The sequence below is a fragment of the Zonotrichia leucophrys genome, chromosome 26, assembly GCF_028769735.1.
Source record: "Zonotrichia leucophrys gambelii isolate GWCS_2022_RI chromosome 26, RI_Zleu_2.0, whole genome shotgun sequence".
Taxonomy (NCBI): Eukaryota; Metazoa; Chordata; class Aves; order Passeriformes; family Passerellidae; genus Zonotrichia; species Zonotrichia leucophrys.
The window spans coordinates 4018056-4037797 of record NC_088195.1 but is presented as its reverse complement, the minus strand read 5'-3'; the positions used below and the strand labels follow the sequence as shown (position 1 = coordinate 4037797).

The window sequence follows — 19742 nt, the reverse complement described above, 5'->3', positions numbered from 1 at the left end:
CAAACATCCCCTGTGTGCTGGGCGTTTCCCCAACCCCCTTCCTGCCCCAAGCCCCCCCTTGGTGCCCACCTGGGCGATGACCTCGGGGTCCATGGGCCGGTGGTTGTTGAAGCTCTTGGAGCGGCCGGCGGCGAGCGCCTTGCGCACCTGCGGGCTCTCCATCCTGCTCTTGAGCGACGAGTGCCGGCTGATGGAGTTGAGGCTGCCGTGGCCACTGATGGAGCATTTGTCTGGAACCTCCTTGGGAAGGCTTTGGCTCATTATGGGCTGAGATGAGGGCCTGGAACCGGCTATGGCCCCGGGGGAGGCGGGCTCTGCCAGGGAACTACCTAGGCCGTGGCCGTCACTTTGGCGGAACGCTCTTCTGATGCTGCCTGACTCTGGTTTCTTTCTTTGCCTTCAGTCACAAAAGCAAAACAAGTCAATACAAGCAGGTACAGGGCTGTCATTTTGAAGATATCCCCCCAAAACAACACACAGGACAACGGGCAGAGACACAGAGGTAACCCAGATTACAGACGGACCCAGGGGGTTGAGGAGTGATTGCGGTACAGTGAAATAATTATAAATTATAAAATCATTCCAGTTTCACGCTTCTAACGACAAGGCTGAGTCCTGGCAGCTGTGCACATTCATGGCAAAACCAGAAAACTTGGGTGGAACGTGATTAACTTGGTCAAGAGGAGAAGAATTTATACTGGAACAAAAATAAAACCAAAAAAACCCTCTGTGCCATCGACAGGTTTTGATGATGTGTTTTTATTACATTCCAAGAGCAGAGCTACAATCTTTGACTGGAGGACACAGTATAAGTCTACTAAGCTCCTGGCCCAAGGCATCAAGTTATTATTTTCAGAGATCAGCAAGCAAAGAGCCCCAGTTTGGGGTTAATGATCATTTCCAATGTTTGCTGGTGGTAGGAGATGGTTCTTTCTCATGGCTTTGGCCGGGCCACAAGGCATGGGCTACAGATAAACCAAAGGGATGATGTCAAATGGATGAACTGGTCCAAAGAATTTAGTTTCTACCCCAGCACCATGAGGTCTGACAGCACGATTCCACTCAAATCATGGCAAGGCCAATGCAGCAGAATACTTTATGCCATAGGTCTGAAGCTTGGCATCCATTATACAGGGAAGGATCCATTTATATATAGCACCAGCCCCATGAATAACTGCAAGAAAGTGTTAACTCCAGTAGGATTTTGGCATCCAAATAATAATTCAGTGGGTGGCACAACTGTCATTGCGAAACCATCTGATTTAATTTTGCTCAAGTCTGTTCACACATAGGTCAGAAGATTCATTCCTAAAGAAAAAACAACAAAATGAGTCTTATGCTACTTACTGCTAAATATCAGGTATTTCCCTAGTAAAGGGAAAAAAAAAATAAAAGCCCCAAAAGCTAGGGTGGACATTCCCCAGGCTCCTAAAAACCACCAGACACAACTCTACCAAAGCCAGCAGATGGTGAAGCTCCAGCACGGGTCTGATATTACACAAATCTCTCCATCACTGGCAGAATGGCCACTCCAGTGGCTCAGACAGCAAATATCATCAAAGAAAGCCCAGATCCCAAGCTGATGCAGATTAACACAGCTTTCCAGATATCACTGGAGCTCTGCTGAATCCCATAAGGAAGGCCCAGGCTCTCTAGGCCATGAGCAGGGTCCAAACCTTTTAAAAGGATGCATTTGTGCTAATGCCTTTACAGATTACATTGTGTTAAATTAGCTGAAGGTTAAGAACATCCCCTCCCATCAAACTGTAATTATCACATAAAACCTTCACTGCACAATGGAGAGAGGTGGGGGCTTTTAACACAAAGGAAATAATCAGAAATATACGGGGGATAAATCTGTCTAGAAAAACTATTTAACAGATGATGGAATTTAGTCTGCTACTAGCTTGATTTTCCAGCTTTTTTATTATGCTGAGTGTTGGCTAAAGCAACAATTTCTGGTGGAGGAGGCAAGGTTAGAGCAACAGGGGGTTGTGCAGTTCCACTGCAAGCATATGGTTAGTAACCCGAGGTGAGGAGTGCTGCAGAAACAAGGGAGTGCTCCAGGCAGTGCCAGATGGTTGGGACTGCAGGTGTGGCATTGATCACAAACTGGGACACAGCTTCCTGCAGGAACTGTCCCCACAGCCCATCACACAGCACGCGGCACACGCGGAGGAGACGTGACAGATCACACAACACCAGGAGGGATGGGGACAACGACACCAGAGCTCAGCCCCTCCCTCCCTCTGTCTGCTCCAACAGGGCATTTTTGGGAAAACAGGACCAGATGGCACCTGGGAGACAGGGAGAGAAGCCAGCGGGGTTTCAAATGAGCGATGGCCACGCCGGTGACAGCAAAATGCCAGTGAGTTAAAAGAGAAGGGAAGCAGAGGAAAGGGGTGGCAGTGCTGGTTAATGAATCATTTCCAGGGAGGGAAGCATTTCACTGGACTCATCAGCCAGCTGTGACAGGCAGGGGAAACAGTGCAAGGCTGCTCTTACTTGTTGATGTTGGCCAGGTAAATGTCTGCGACGTGGCCCCCGCTCGGGCAGCTGGCGCCGGCTCGGGCTGTCACCTTCTCCTCCGGGGGCTCCGAGTTGATTTCTATCTCCGACTTGGGGCTGGACCTCTCCGACATCCCGTCCTCGCTGGGAAGGAGCAGGGCAGGGTGTCACAACCACAGTCTGTCACGGGGTTTTGTTATCACCCGTGTCTGGCCTGCTGATGTATCCTTTCTCTTTTCTTTAGTATAGTTTTAGTATATCCTTTTCTTTTAATATAATATAATGTCATAAAATAATAAAGCAGCCTTCTGAGAACTTGGAGTCAATTCTCATCTCTCTGTATCCTTCCTCTTTAGTACAGTTTTAGCATATCCTTTTCATATAATATAATATAATATAATATAATATAATATAATATAATATAATAATAAATCAGCCTTCTCAGAGAACTTGGAGTCAATTCTTATCTCTCTGTATCCTTTCCTTCTTTAGTGCAGTTTTAGTATATAATTTTCTTAAAATATAATATAGTACAATATCATATCATATCATATCATATCATATCATATCATATCATATCAAATCAGTCTTCTGAGAGAACCTGGAGTCAATTCTCATCTCTCTGTATCCTTTCCTTCTTTAGTACAGTTTTAGTATATAATTTTCTTAAAATATAATATAATATAATATAATATCATATAATATCATATAATATCATATCATATATCATATCATATCATATCATATCATATCATATCATGTCATGTCATATCATAATAGATCAGCTTTCTGAGAGAACTTGGGAGTCAATTCTCATCTCTGCATCCTTTCTCTTTCTTTAGTATAGTTTTAGTATACAATTTGCTTAAAATATAATATAATATCATATCATAAAATAATAAATAATCCTTCTGAGAACTTGGAGTCAATTCTCATCTTTCGGTATCCTTTCTCCTTCTTTCGTACAGTTTTAGTATACAATTTTCTTATAATATCATATCATAATAAATCAGCCTCCTGAGAGCCTGGAGTCAATCCTCACCTCTCGCCTCATCCCGGGGACCCTCCCAACCCCGCCACAGTCGGTGACCACACCCAGACAGCCGCTGTGTAATAACTCCTATTGCAATCAGGCAGTAACGAGCCCTGTGTGCTGTTGTGGTGTGTTGCAATGTCCTGTTTTAAACTCCCGGGTCCCTTCCCAGGTGTGCCTATACCTCTCTCCCTTCCCCCTCGCCCCCTTGCTGAGTGAGTCCTGTCAATCAGATTCCAGCAAGGCGTTGTGTGGTTGGTCAAATTCAAAAGATGCCCCTATGCCCAGAGGTCATTGGCCTGTCTAAGTGTCATCCTCCCTTGAGACCCTGCCCCTCTCACCTGGTTGGTAGCTCACCTGTCCCCTCCCCTTCCCCTGTCCCTGAGCTTAAAAGGTTAATGAGACCATGCGGCCGCATTCTGTTGGAGCAGTTGCCCCGGTTCAGACCTCTGTAACCATGGAATAAACATCTGGGCATTAAACCCTCCAGCGGAATCCTCTCCTTTTTCTCTTCACCATCACCAGAAGCTCTCTCTCCTGAGGTAAACGGAGTTCCTGACAAGCCTGGACTTGCTCAGTGCCCTGCTGCAATCTCCAGCAGCCAAGGTATCTCTGGGGTAAAGCACCACAGTGCCGCCTTTGGCCCAGCAGCGAGGGTCAGAACTGGCCCAGGCACCATCTAACTGGTAATATTGGGATTCATATTCCAATATACCAGCAAGGCGTCGTGTGCTTGGTCCCTCAGGCCTGGGGGACATTGGATAGGTGTCCCTAGTCCCTTGAGACCCTGCCCCTCTCACCTGGTTGGTGGCTCACCTGTCCCCTCCCCTTCCCCTGTCCCTGAGCTTAAAAGGTTAATCAGACCATGCGGCCACATTCTGTTGGCAGCAGTTGCCCCGGTTCAGACCTCAGTAACCATGGAATAAACATCTGGATATTCAACCCTCCAGCAGAATCCTGTCCTTCCTCTCTTCACCATCGCCAGAAGCTCTCTCTCCTGAGGTAAACGGAGTCCCTGACAAGCCTGGACTTGCTCAGTGCCCTGCTGCAATCTCCAGCAGCCAAGGTATCTCTGGGGTAAAACACCACAGTGCCGCCTTTGGCCCAGCAGCGAGGGTCAGAACTGGCCCAGGCACCATCTAACTGGTAATATTGGGATTCTTATTCCAACAGTGTGCTGCGACCCCAGCACCCTGCCCGGGCTGGGGCGGCACCTACGTGTCCTGCACCACGATGTACTGGTGCGGGATGAGGCCGTCGACGCCGTTGTGCCGTCCCTCCCACCAGTCGTCGGAGGCGCGCTGGTAGAGCAGCAGCGACGCTCCCTTCTTGAAGGACAGCTCCCGCGCCGTCCTGCCCGCGTAGTCAAACTTGGCTATGGCCTCGATGGGCTCGCACTCTGCAGGGAATAAAGAACATTTCGCTCAGCACCTGTGTCGCGCTGGTTTTTTAAGATTTTTTTAAGCCTTCGGATGTTTACGTTCTTGTGGCGAAGTTTCTCATGCGCTTTAGTGAATAAATTATTGTCTGGCATTCTTTTATGGAGGACGAGAAATTTGATGGAAAGGTGGCACTGTCACCCTCCAATCCAGGAAATCTATAAATGTTGGAGTCAGAAATGAAACACCTTTTTTACCTTTGAGATTCCAGTGTCCACGTGGTATTATTTCGTGCCCTAAAACAACGAGAGCCCACAGATCCTCCAAAGACCCCACAGATCCCCCAAAGATGATGCCCCAAAGACCCTGTTGCCCTGTTTATTCATGATTTATATATTTATTATTTATTTTATTTATTTTTAAGATTTTTTTAAGCCTTCGGATGTTTACGTTCTTGTGGCGAAGTTTCTCATGCACTTTATGTGAAAAACTGATGATTTGGCATTCTTTTATGGAGGAGGAGAAATCTGATGGAAAGGTGGCACTGTCATCCTCCAATCCAGGGTCACTTCTGGAAATCTATACATGTTGGAGTCAGAAATTAAACCCCTTTTTTACCTTTGGGATTCCAGTGTCCACGTGGTATTATTTCATGCCCTAAAACAATGAGAGCCCACAGATCCTCCAAAGACCCCACAGATCCCCCAAAGACCCTGTTGCCCTGTTTATTCATGATTTATATATTTATTATTTATTTTATTTATTTTTAAGTTTTTCTAAACCTTCTGATGTTTACGTTCTTGTAGCAAAGTTTCTCCTGCAGTTTATGTGAATAACTGATTGTTTGGCATTCTTTTATGGAGGAGGAGAAATCTGATGGAAAGGTGGCACTGTCATCCTCCAATCCAGGAAATTTATAAATGTTGGAGTCAGAAATTAAACCCCTTTTTTACCTTTGGGATTCCAGTGTCCACGTGGTATTATTTCGTGCCCTAAAACAATGAGAGCCCACGGACCCTCCAAAGATGATGCCCCAAAGACCCTGTTGCCCTGTTTATTCATTATTTATGTATTTATTATATATTTATTATTTATTTATTTTTAAGTTTTTCTAAGCCTTCTGATGTTTATGTTCTTGTAGCGAAGTTTCTCATGTGCTTTAGTGAATAAATTATTGTCTGGCATTCTTTTATGGAGGAGGAGAAATCTGATGGAAAGGTGGCACTGTCATCCTCCAATCCAGGAAATTTATAAATGTTGGAGTCAGAAATTAAACCCCTTTTTTACCTTTGGGATGCCAGTGTCCACGTGGTATTATTTCGTGCCCTAAAAAAACGAGAGCCCACAGATCCCCCAAAGACCCCACAGATCCCCCAAAGACCCTGGTGCCCTGTTTATTCATTATTTATGTATTTATTATATATTTATTATTTATTTTATCTATTTTTAAGTTTTTCTAAGCCTTCTGATGTTTACGTTCTTGTAGCAAAGTTTCACCTGCACTTTATGTGAATAACTGATTGTTTGGCATTCTTTTATGGAGGAGGAGAAATTTGATGGACTGCTGGTTTGTCCAGTGTCATTGGAGAGGTGGCACTGTCATCCTCTAGGAGTCAGAAATTAAACCTCTTTCTTTTTTACTTGGTCCATGTGGTTTTATTTCATGTCCTAAAGCAACAAGACCACACAGATCCCCCAAAGACCCCACAGATCCCCCAAAGACCCCACAGATCTCCAAAGACCATGTTGCTCTGTTTATTTTTTTATTATTTATATATTATCTATTTATTTTTATTTATTAATTAAATTTTTAAGTTCTTTTAAGCTTTCTGATGTTTACATTCCTGTAGTGAAATTTCTCACACACTTTCTGTAAATAACTGATTGTTTTGCATTCTTTTATGGAGGAAGGGAAATTTGATGGACTGTTGGTTTGGAAAGGTGGCACTGTCACCCTCCAATCCAGAGTCACTTTTGGAAATCTGTAATTGTTGGAGTCAGAAATTAAACCTCTTTCTTTTTTACCTTGGAGATTCCACTGTCCACATGGATTTATTTCATGTCCTAAAGCAACAACACCCCATAGATCCCCCAAAACCCCACAGATGATCCCCCAAAGACCCTGTCACCCTGTTTATTTATTTTTTATACATTTTTAATTATTTATTTTATTTATTTATTTAAGTTCTTTTAAGCCTTCTGATGGTTACATTCTTTCAATGAACTTTCTCACATGCTTTATGTAAAAACTGATTGTTTTGCATTCTTTTATGGAGGAGAAGAAATTTGATGGGCTGTTGGTTTGCCCAGTGTCATTGGAGAGGTGGCACTGTCACTTTTGGAAATCAGAGGGCACATTTGTATTTTCCAAGCCCTAAAATCCCCTCACAGCAATTCCAGCCAACAATAATGGAAGTGGCAAGGGCAGAATTAGTGTTTCATTAAAACAAAAAGGATTTCAGAGGTGGGAAACAATCAGGTTTGCTCCAGACAAAAACCTCCCATGGGTTCTCTTCCTTAAAAGCAGCTGAAGTGAATCCCCTGGGCAGGCAGGGGAGGGAAACATCCTCTCTCTGATTCCAGGCTGCTTCAGAAACAAAGCACCAATTCAGAAGGAAATTTCTGCTGCCTGTGAGGCTCACCTGAGCCAGGAGAGAGGAATTCTCCTGGTGGGAGCCCTGCTCCCCATCCAAGTGCCCAAGGAAAACATGCAGGGTGAGACACAAAACGCTCTGTGCCCACTCCTGCAGAGCCCACAGCAGCTCCAGCCATGCCCTGCCACTAATCCAGCTCCCTGCAGGGCTCTGCTATTATACACAGGCACAATAAGGGCATTTAAGACACTCAGGAAAATCAATGTGGAATTCCTCTGGATTATTTTTAAGGCTCTGAAAAAAAAAAAAAATCTGCCAGTGTCTGAGTGTAAATGTGTATTGAGGCAGCTCCTGGTTGTGGGCAGGGCTCAGGGGAATGGAGATGAGCTCAACCACACAGCCCCAGTGGGCTCCCCCTAATTACTTTAAAGGAGCTTTAATGCAGCCAAGCAATCCATGGAAATTGAGTTCTTTCCTGGAGAAAAGAGATTTGTGGTTCCTCTGCCCTGATCAAAGGGAGATGTGCCACTCCACACAGAGACCCATGAGAAGCAGAGACATGGTCAAAATTGCCAGATAATTCTAGATATTCTCACTGATCCTACACCTTTGTACCTCCTGCCACCAAATGCTGCCTCAAAGTGATGCTTCCAGTGAATATTCTGATTTAAACCCCACTTTGCATCTTTAAACAAGCCCAGCCTCCCCCCAGGGCAGGCCGCACCCGTTTCCCCAGTAAAAAGCAGAATTCCCATACCATCATCACTGGTGTGGTGCTCAGCTGTGACATCCTGCACTGAATCCTCCGTCAGCGCTCTCTCTCCGTGGGGGCTTTCACTGCAACAGAAGGAAACAGGGACAGGGTGACTGCTGGGAATTGAGGTCCCTCATGGCCAGCAAGGAGGCAGAACATCCTGGAAAGCAATCAGAGAACTGGACACCGGAAGCACAGAGAACTGGGAATATCCTGGAAAGCAACAGGATGGAACATCTGGAAGCACAAAACTGGATATCGAAGCATCGAGAACTGGGAACATCCTGGAAAGCAATCAGACTGAACAAGAACGCTGAATCCGGAAACAGAGACTAATATCCTGAGTCAGGATGAAACCGAGAACCCCACAAGAACTGGGAATATCCTGAAACAATCAGAGAAGAATATCCTGGAAAGCAATCAGAGAACTGGGAACATCCTGGAAAGCAATCAGAGAACTGGGAACATCCTGGAAAACAACCAGACAGAACTGGGAACATCCTGGAAAGCAATCAGAGAACTGGGAATATCCTGGAGAACACCCAGACAGAACTGGGAATATCCTGGAGAACAACCACACAGAACTGGGAATATCCTGGAAAGCAATCAGAGAACTGGGAATATCCTGGAGAACACCCAGACAGAACTGGGAATATCCTGGAAAGCAATCAGAGAACTGGGAACATCCTGGAAAGCAATCAGAGAACTGGAACATCCTGGAGAACAACCAGACAGAACTGGGAATATCCTGGAAAACAATCAGAGAACTGGGAAATCTGGGAAAGCAATCAAGAACGGAAATCCTGGAAAGCAACCCAGAGAACTGGAAACCAGAGAACACCAGACAGAACGAATATCCTGGAAACACAACAGAACTGGGAAATCCTGGAAACACCCAGCAGAACTGGGAATTCCTGGAAACACCCAGAAGAACTGGGAATATCCTGAGAAACAACCCAGAGAACTGGGAAATCTTGGAAACACCACACAGAACTGGAATGTCCTGGAGAACACCCAGACAGAACTGAGAATCCCCATCAGGAATCAAAATTTAGATTTTGCTGCCACAGACACTTTGTGGATGCATCTGCTGAAGTGGCTGTGGGTGAGAATCAAGCTGAATCCTTTGTTGATCACACCTCGGTGACCATTTCTGAGCGCCATCAGCAAAGCCCAAGTTCACACTCACACCTGGAGCCCTGGAGATGCTGAGCACTCCCACAGCATCTGGGTCCAGCTGCTCCCTGGATGATTCCCCTGGCTGCATTTCTCCACTGCTCTAATTAGCTCATTAGATGGCTGATGAGAAACCTGCAACTTCCTGGGGGAAATCACTCCTTGATTTATAACCTGATATTTCCAGGCCTGTGTTTGTCATCTCCCTCCATCCCTTTTATCACCACCTCCAACATCCCATTCGTTTCCCTCAACAGCTCCCACAGCCCAATTAGCTGCCTGTAAATAAAGATTCTGTAAATACAGATTCTGTAAATACAGATTCTGTAAATAAAGATTCCAGAGCACCTAAACCACCAAGAGGACTCATTTGTGTCTGGCATGAAGAAAAGCTCTGGAAGGATCACCAGACAACGAGTGGCAAGCAAAGGTTGTGTTTTTGTAAGAGCAGCTCCCTCTGGGCAGGAGCAGAAAGGAAACTGGAAGAGGATCCATTGCCTCTCCAAAAAGCTCCACAGAGCTGCTGCCAGCTGGCAGCCCTGCCTGCCCCTCTCAGGAGGGAAAAAAAGGGCTAAAAACCAGGGCTGGCTCTTCATCTTACACCAGAAAACCCCTCCTGTGACTCCTTAAAGGTGATTTTTAACCTTCATCACACAAGGAGGGAACTTCATCCCTCATTTTGGCCCTGCAATGGTTTAAAATAATTTTATTTTTGGCAATCCTGCGCTCTTTTAAATACGAGGAAAACAGAAAAAAATAAAAAAATAAGAAGAGCTGAAATGTCTGAATAATTCTGGCTCCTTATTCTGCTTAATCCACTGCCCAGCATCTCCTGAGCCAGCACCTCAGCCATCAACCCTCCCCGTGCTTTGCAAAGCTTTTTATGCTGTTTAATAAAGTTTACAGAAGCCTCTGAAGGCAGGGGGAGGCCCCAGGAGGAAGCAGCACTGAGGGCTAAGGTTTCACCCACACTGTGAAGTCACGTCGAGCTCAGCTGCAGCTCCAAGCCCTGCACGGGGCCAGTGCCTCTCCCAGCTTCCTGAAAAGCTGCATTTTCCGCCTAAAAAGCAGAATTTCCACCTAAAAAGCAGCGTTTTCTTTCTAAAAAGCAGTATTTTCCCCTTAAAAGGGAGCTTTTCCTCTAAAAAGCAGATTTTCCCCTAAAATCCTGCATGTTATTTTCCACCTAGAAAAAATTTTCCTATCAGCGTGAATTTCCACCTAAAAAACGTCCTTGCTGAATTTTCCACCTAAAAAATTGTTCCTGATGCATTTTCACCTAAAAATCTGTGCTTGCTGCATTTTCCACCTAAAAATCTGTCATTGCTGCATTTCCCACTTAAATCCTGTCCTTGCTGCATTTCCCACTTAAATCCTGTCCTTGCTGAATTTCCCACTTAAATCCTGTCCTTGCTGCATTTCCCACTTAAATCCTGTCTTTGCTGAATTTCCCACTTAAATCCTGTCCTTGCTGCATTTTTCACCTAAAAAATTGTTCTTGTTGAATTTTCTACCTAAAATCCTGTCCTTTATAAGTAATGAATTTCATTTGTTAAAACGACCAAGTTACATTTTGGTGAACTTCCTAGATCATCATAAAAGTACTGATGGAACCTAAAAAATAAAATCTCTTAATTTTCAATTTGGAGCAGATCTGTCCTTGCTGCATTTCCCAGGGATGCTCAGGGTGGGATTTTGGGGTGTCTGGGCAGTGATCCCTGAGGGTCCCATCCACACTTTTATTCCCTTCACCTCATGGCACAAAACCTCTTGCCCAAATTAATGTGTTTCCTGAAGGCCATAAATATTATTAAGTTGGGTTTTTGGTTTTTTTTTCCCCCTGCAATTCCTTCATCTATAACATCCGCTAAAAACATCAGAGAGAGGGGTGAAATTTAGAGAATTTCCAAGAGGTTTTGGCAAGTGCTGTGCACACAGCAGTGAGTTTGGAGGAGCCTCTGGATGAGGAGTGATCCCACAGCTCTGAGACCAGCCAGGGAAACAAGGCCTGCTCTGTCCCCACACTGACTGCATTGAAAAAAACCTATTTATTTTAGCCATGAAAATAACCATTCCCATTGCTGTGAGGCTGAAGGAGAGCAGGAGCAGTGTGGGGGGAGAAGTGGGGCAGAAATGAAAATTCCTGATCCTCACAGGGAGGGATCAGCTCAGGCAGGAAGCAGAGAGCAGAGCTTTCCTTTTTCCTTTCCTTTCCCTTTCCCTTTCTCTTTCCTTTCCTTTCCTTTTTCCTTTCCTTTCCTTTTTCCTTTCCTTTCCTTTTTCCTTTCCTTTCCTTTTTCCTTTCCTTTCCTTTCCTTTCCTTTCCTTTCCTTTCCTTTCCTTTCCTTTCCTTTCCTTTCCTTCCTTTCTTCCTTTCCTTTCCTTTCCTTTCTTCCTTTCCTTTCCTTCCTTCCTTTCCCTTCCCTTCCTTCCCTTCCTTCCCTTTCCCTTCCCTTCCCTTCCCTTCCCTTCCCTTCTCCTTTCCTTCTCCTTTCCCTTCCCTTCCCTTCTCCTTTCCTTTCTCCCTTCCTTTTCCCTTTCCTTTCTCCTTTCCTCTTCCCTTTTCCTTTCTTTTCTCCTCTCTTTCCTTTCTCCTTCCCTTTTCCTTTTTTCCTTTCTCCTTTCTCCTTTCTCCTCTCCTTGTCTTTCCTTCTCCCCTGCCCAGATGACAGGAGCTGCTGTGCCTGAATTGCTTCCAGATGTGCTCTGAGCCCCGGGATGGAAATGGTGATTTTGCATTCCTGCCTCTTCCCTCCCCCCCTGCAGCCCTGGAAATTCAACTGTGCCACAGCCTTGGAGCTTCAGCTGCAAGTGACCCCTGGGGCTGAAGCAAAGCACTACAGAAAAGGCAGAGAAAAAAGGCAAAAAAAAAGGAAAAAAAAAAACCACAACAAAAAGAGATTGATTTTGGCAGCCACCAAACCAGAACATCCAAGAAAATCCCTCCACAGCTTTGCCCTTCAAGATAAGTGAGCGAGGTTTGACAACTGAATAGCTACTTTATACCAGCTTATTTCTTTAAGGCTGATGACTCTCCAGAGAGACCAGAGCCATCTTTGCTGCTATAAAATAGATTTAATATAAATATAGATATTATATATTATATATTATATATTATATATTATATATTATATATATTATATATATTATATATATTATATATCATTATAAATAAAATATATATTATATATAAAATATATATAATATATGCAAAATAAATCCTGAATTTATATATATATAAATAGATATAATTTAATATATATTAAATGTATATAAATATAAAATATATAAATATATATTTTTATACATTATATGTCTAATATAAAGGTATTATAATATATAAACATACATTTATATAAAGATATTAATTATATATCTTTTTTATAAATGGAATATAAAAATATATATTAATATATAATATATAATTTTATTATATTATATATATATTAATATATTATAGATATATTATATATATAATATACTATATTTCTATATTATTATAATTAATATAAAATAAAAATATATAAATAACTATTTATTTTTATATATTATATTTATATATTATATAAATATAATATATATGATATAGTATTTATAAATATATTATATATAAATATAATACAAATATATAAATATAAAACAAATATATAATATTTATAATATATTATATATTATTAGATATAAAAATATAATATATACATATAATATATATATATAAAAATATATAAACATATAAAAGAAATCCTGAATTAGCCAACACTGCTGCAGCACCCTAACCCCTGGATAAGCCCCCAGCCATGGCTCTGTCAGAGCACCCCTCGTACCAGTAATCCTCTGTGTTCCCTCCTCTGCTGTAGACGGGGCCCTCCAGCTCCCGGGGCCCTGGGAAGATGTTCTCGTGCTGGATGATGATGGTTTTGATCAGTTCATTGACGTGAGCCTGGCAGGACACCTGGTCATGGCCCTCGGGCACCGACATCAGCGTGGGCCCGAAGCAGATGGCCAGGTTGTAGGGATCCATCATGTTCTCTTCACTGAACTGGGATAAACTGCAAAAAAACAGAGGTGGGAAGGAGCATGAACAGCAGAAACCATCACCATTGTCACTGTCACATCTCCTGAAAAATCCCTTTGCCCAGGATTCTTCTCCTGGAAAGCTGAGAAGCCTCAGAGAAAAGGAAAACAATAATGGTCTCACTTGCTTCTGCTGTGTTTTGCTGCTTTGGAATGTGTTTGGAGATTGATTATCCACAGGTGATTGTTTGATTGGTTTCATGTGAATTGTTTTAACTTAATGATCAATCACAGTCAGGCTGGGTTGGACTCTGGAAAGAGCCAGGAGTTTTCATTATCATTCTTTGTAGCCTTCTGTCTGTATCCTTTCTCTATTCTTTAGTATAGCATAAATATCATATCATCATATCATATCATATCATATCATATCATATCATATCATATCATATCATATCATATCATATCATATCATATCATATCATATCATAAATTAGTCTTCTAAGAACATGGAGTCAGATTCTCAATTCCTTCTTCATCCTGGGGACCCCGAAAATACCACACACCATCACCATCCTCAGCTCAGAACACAGCTGAGTTTTGGGTTTTATGGGACACAAATGTTCTGGATCCAGGTGAAAAATGAGACACTGGTGGTATTTACTGAGAAATTAAATAGAAACTGCACAGAGAGTTTGAAAGCTCTGGGTGCTGATTTTAATATTTGACTTTATTTCTTCTCTGTTGTTGTTGTTCAGAGCCCAACTCAACACCAGGGTTACAGCAGGATTAAAACTGAATGGATTTAAACTGAAAGAGAGGAGGCTAAATGAGATATGGGGAAGAAATTCCTCCTGTGAGGGTGGGCAGGCCCTGGCACAGGTGCCCAGAGCAGCTGTGGCTGCCCCTGGATCCCTGGCAGTGCCCAGGGCCAGGCTGGGCAGGGCTGGAGCAGCCTGGGATGGAGGAAGGTTCATCCCTGCCCTGTCCATCCTCAATCATTCCATGTTTATCCCAGAGAGAGTTGATCTCCCAGCAGAGCCCTGGGAGCCAGGGATGCCAGGCAGGGTTTGTGGGCAGAGAGGCAGCACAGGGGCACCTGGCAGGGCCACTGAGCACATTCCTCAGTGCCAGCTCCAAAAGGAGGATGCCCAGTTTTAAGGGAATGCTGCTTCCCACCCCTGCAACTGAGACCATCCTATAAAACCACCCCAGAACTGTCAGAGCTGCAAATCAAAGGCTCTGGAGGTGCTGCCAGGGGTACTCACTGATTGAGGAATGCAAAGAGGTATCTCATGACAATCAGGGTGGTCTTGGGCAGGTTCAGCAGCACCTTCCGCACGTGCAGCGCTCGCTCCTGCAAATTATCCATGGCTGGAAAAGAGAGAGAGAGCACAGAGAGAGTCACAGTCACCCCTGTGCCACAGCCCAGGGCCACCAGGACCCTGCCCTGCACACGGGGCACCAGCAGAGACCAGCAGGAGGGGACTGGGATGCAGAACCTGCCAGGGAAGGTCCCCAAACACCTCCCTGATGTTGGGGGAGATGAAACAGGAAAGCCTTATAAATATGATTGTCTGGCAAAAGATTTTGAGAATATGGAAACTATAAGTGAGATTGAAATGAAAGCAAGCTTTGAGATAATTATGAAACAACTGGAAAGCAATGGTGGCCAGCTGAAGGTGATCCCCTTTGGATGGAACAACACCCTCTGCTTGCAGACAGGCCCAAGGGTCAGAGCAGACCCTACAGCTTGGCAGAAGGGGCCCAAAGAGGAGTTTTTAGGGTTTAAAATGTAACACAGTGTGGTAATGTAATGATTCTTATAGGCTATATGTAAATTCTATAGGATTTGTATCTTGGACTAGATTGGTTAGTGAGAATCAGAATATTCAACACAGAAGAAGATTTATGGTATTGTAACAGGAACCTCGCTCTCTTACTCTTATCCTCTTTTGTCACGGACATGTTTTCTGAAAAATAATTTTGCTAGGATTTTTTCTGCTGTGATGCCTCAAAAATGAAATGTAAACAATGATTATCTGCTGCTGTGGAATGCAACAGGTGCATCTGTGATTGGTCTCATGTGGTTGTTTTCCCTTTCTCCTCCCTTTTCCTTCTTTCCTTTCCTTTCCTTTCCTTTCCTTTCCTTTTCCTTTCCTTTCCTTTCCTTTCTTTCCTTCTTTCCTTTCCTTTCCTTTCCTTTCCTTTTCCTTTCCTTTCCTTTCCTTTCCTTTCCCTTTCCTTTCCTTTCCTTTCCCTTTCCCTTTCCCTTTCCCTTTCCCTTTCCCTTTCCTTTCCTTCCTTTCCCTTTCCCTTTCCCTTTCCCTTCCCTTTTCCCTTCCCTTTTCCCTTCCCTTCCCTTTCCCTTCCCTTTCCCTTCCCTTCTTCCCTTCCCTCTTCCTTCCTTCCCTTCCCTTCCCTTCCCTCCTTCCCTTCCCTTCTCCTTCCCTTCCCTTCCCTTCCCTTCCCTTCCTTTCCTTCCTTCCCTTCCCTTTTCCCTTCCCTTCCCTTCCCTTTCCCCGCTGCTGAGAAACAAGTGGCCAGCATCCCTCAGCTCACAAGGGAGAGCTCCTCAGGGGCAAAGGGGATTTTCCTTCTCAGCATCACACAAACCCAAGTCTGGAAATGCATTTATCAGCAGCAGAAAAGCACAGGCCATTCCTGAAGCAGCGATCTCTGCCTCTCTCCAGGGGCTGCCCCTGCAAAGGCCATTTCTCTGCTGGACAATGGAATCATTCCTCAGTTCTGGGGGTGTAGCAAGAGCCAGGCCACTTAAAAACAACACAGAAACCACAAACAAGCCTCTGCCTGGCAGAAACACCTTCAGCAACCACGAGAAGTGTTAACAGTGAGTGCCCTGGTGATTGATGTGCAGGAGCAGGAGGCAGTGGATGGTCCCTGGTGGGTATGAAGCTAAAAGGAGCATGAATAAAAACCACCTTGTCAGCTGAGGCCAGCACACATGGCAGCAGAAATCCAGGGAAAGAGATATCCAGGGAACCCTGCTGGTGATCCCTGCCTCACACAGGGCATTTCTGACATCCTCTGATGACAGCTCTTCACGATTATTTTACACAAAAGAGGGTTTTTTGCTTTATTCTCTTTTAAAAGAATCCTGTCATCGAGCACTGGCTCACAAACCCCATCACACAGCCCTCAAAATCTGAATTTCCATCTCCTTGTTCATTGATGTCAGAGCAAGGATGGCTGTGAAAAAGTGATTGGATAACAGAAACCAGCCCAGCAGCACAAACCCAGACAGAGAAACCCAAAAATTTCACCCTGGAGTCAGGGAAAAAGGGGAAAGGGAGAAAAGACAAGTGGGGGATGAGGAAAATGAATCCCTAAAATCTGTGAATTTCCATCTCCTTGTTCATTGATGTCAAAGCAAGGATGGCTGTGAAAAGTCATTGGATAACAGAAACCAGCCCAGCACAAGAAACCCCAAAATCTCACCCTGGAGTCAGGAAAAAAAGGGGAAAGGGGGAATAGACAAGTGTGGGGATGAGAAAAATGAATCCTCAAAATTTCCATCTCCTTGTTCATTGATGTCAGAGCAAGGATGGCTGTGAAAAAGTGATTGGATAAGAGAAACCAGCCCAGCAGCACAAACCCAGACAGAGAAACCCAAAAATTTCACCCTGGAGTCAGGAAAAAAAGGGGAAAGGGAAAAAAACAAGTAGGGGAATGAGGAAAATGAATCCTCAAAATCTGTGAATTTCCATCTCCTTGTTCATTGATGTCAAAGCAAGGATGGCTGTGAAAAAGTGATTGAATAACAGAAACCAGCCCAGCAGCACAAGAAACCCCAAAATCTCACCCTGGAGTCAGGAAAAAAAGGGGAAAGGGGGAATAGACAAGTGTGGGGATGAGGAAAATGAATCCTCAAAATCTCTGAATTTCCATCTCCTTGTTCATTCATGTTAGAGCAAGGGTGGCTGTGAAAAAGTGACTGGATAACAGAAACCAGCCCAGCAGCACAAACCCAGACAGAGAAACCCAAAAATTTCACCTTGGAGTCAGGGAAAAAGGGGAAAGGGAGAAAAAACAAGTGGGGGGATGAGGAAAATGAATCCCTAAAATCTCTGAATTTCCATCTCCTTGTTCATTCATGTCAGAACAAGGGTGGCTGTGAAAAGGTGACTGGATAACAGAAACCAGCCCAGCAGCACAAGAAACCCCAAAATCTCACCCTGGAGTCAGGAAAAAAAGGGGAAAGGGGGAATAGACAAGTGTGGGGATGAGAAAAATGAATCCTCAAAATTTCCATCTCCTTGTTCATTCATGTCAGAGCAAGGGTGGCTGTGAAAAGGTGACTGGGTAACAGAAACCAGCCCAGCAGCACAAACCCAGACAGAGAAACCCCAAAATCTCACCCTGGAGTCAGGAAAAAAAGGGGAAAGGGAGAAAAGACAAGTGGGGGATGAGGAAAATTAATCTAATTTCCTTCCAGTTCCTCATGTACTTACTGACACAGGCAATGAGGTCATGGAAGATGTCCTTGGGGAACAGGGGGTGCTCCAGGCCTCTGAAATAGAGCTTGAGGACTCCTGCTATGGAATCCATGTCGTGGTCATTCTGGTCCCCAGCCAAGGGATCTTCCCCTTAGGAGCAAGGAGAGAAAAATCAGAATATTGGAGGAAATCAAACAAACACTGGAGGAAATCAAACACTGGGGGAAACCAAACTCGGGAAGGAAAGGGTTTGTGTTCATCCCACCCAGCCCAGCTGCACTGCAAGGTGAGGCACAGACAGATGGTGCCCAGGTGGGAAGCTCTGCCAGCAATGCCAGGACACTCTGATGCTTCATGTGACACCTGGGCCAGCTCTGTCACCCCAATGTCACCCCAATGTCACCCTGGCACACACAGGGGTGTGGGGGTGCTCCTGCTGCAGAGACATCCAGGTGTTCTGGGCAGGGGAGAACATCACAGCTCCAGCACCTGACAGGGGGATTCGGGTGAGCCAAAAGTGCAGCTCAGGTGGCACAGGGGACACACAGACATCACACACCTGGCCCAGGGGACACACAAACATCACACACCTGGCACAGGGGACACAGAAACATCACACACCTGGCCCAGGGGACACACAAACATCACACACCTGGTCCAGGGGACAGAGGGGACACTGAGCATCACACACCTGGCCCAGGTGACCCAGAAACATCACACACGTGACTTAGGTGATAGAGGGGACACACAAACATCACACCTGGCCCAGGTGACACACAACTATCACACACCTGGCCCAGGGGACAGAGGGGACACTGAGCATCACACACCTGGCCCAGGTGACACAGAAACATCACACACCTGGCTCAGGTAACCCAGGGGACACACAGACATCACACACCTGGTCCAGGTGACACAAAGGACACAGGAGCATCACACACCTGGCTCAGGTGATAGAGGGGACACACAGCTATAACACAGCTGTCCCAGGTAACCCAGGGGACACACAAACATCACACACCTGGTCCAAGGGACAGAGGGGACACTGAGCATCACACACCTGGCCCAGGTGACACACACCTGGCCCAGGTGACAGAGGGGACACACAGACATCACACACCTGGCTGAAGTGACACAGGAGCATCACACACGTGGCCCAGGTGGCCCAGGGGACACACAAAGATGACACACCTGGCCCAGGTGACCCAGAAACATCACACACCTGGCTGAGGTGATAGAGGGGACACACAAACATCACACTTGGCCCAGGTGGCCCAGGGGACACAGGAACATCACACACCTGGCCCAGGTAATAGAGGGGACACTGAGCATCACAAACCTGGCCCAGGGGACACAGGTGACATACAAAGCATCACACACCTGGCCCAGGTGACCCAGGAGCATCACAATCAAGGGACACCAGCATCACCTGTCCCAGGTGTGTGCAGACCCAGGGAATGGGGCGTGGGAACAGTTTTGGGGACAATTTGTTGCTGCAGATCCACCAGGTTTGCCCGCACTACCAAAGGGAAGATGCTCCCTCAAGGAGCTGCTCCCTGGGGAAAACTCCCAATCAGCCATAATTAGATTTAATGATGGGGCAATGCTCAAATTGGAGCCATAGATATCCATTATGTGACTGAAATTACCAAAGCTTGCCTATTATCTTAATAACACCCAGGATAATAAATGGGCCACTCCAAAGCTGAGCCCCAGCCCTGGCATTAACAGCCACCAAGGGCTCTGCGTGAGGAAATAAACTGCAGGGACTCATTGGTAACTCTGGCATTGTTCTACAGCACAGATTTTACACAGACAAGTGAGATGAAG

At 45.0% G+C, this 19742-nt stretch overlaps 1 protein-coding gene across 3 annotated transcripts in view; it reads right to left on the bottom strand.

The window, feature by feature from the left end:
- Nucleotides 1–19742, bottom strand: part of SRGAP2 (SLIT-ROBO Rho GTPase activating protein 2) — a 153233-nt gene that overhangs the window by 10270 nt on the left and 123221 nt on the right. For 2 of the 3 annotated variants that reach the window (XM_064733342.1, XM_064733343.1), the window contains exons 16-22: nt 17928–18062; nt 14724–14829; nt 13269–13493; nt 8272–8351; nt 4760–4940; nt 2506–2652; nt 70–397 (exon numbers count right to left, since the gene is read on the bottom strand). In XM_064733342.1, coding sequence (XP_064589412.1) covers nt 70–397; nt 2506–2652; nt 4760–4940; nt 8272–8351; nt 13269–13493; nt 14724–14829; nt 17928–18062 — 1202 coding nt within the window. Of the gene's footprint in view, nt 1–69; nt 398–417; nt 1309–2505; nt 2653–4759; nt 4941–8271; nt 8352–13268; nt 13494–14723; nt 14830–17927; nt 18063–19742 lie in introns of those variants that run through there. The other variant, XM_064733344.1, reaches the window with a different exon arrangement.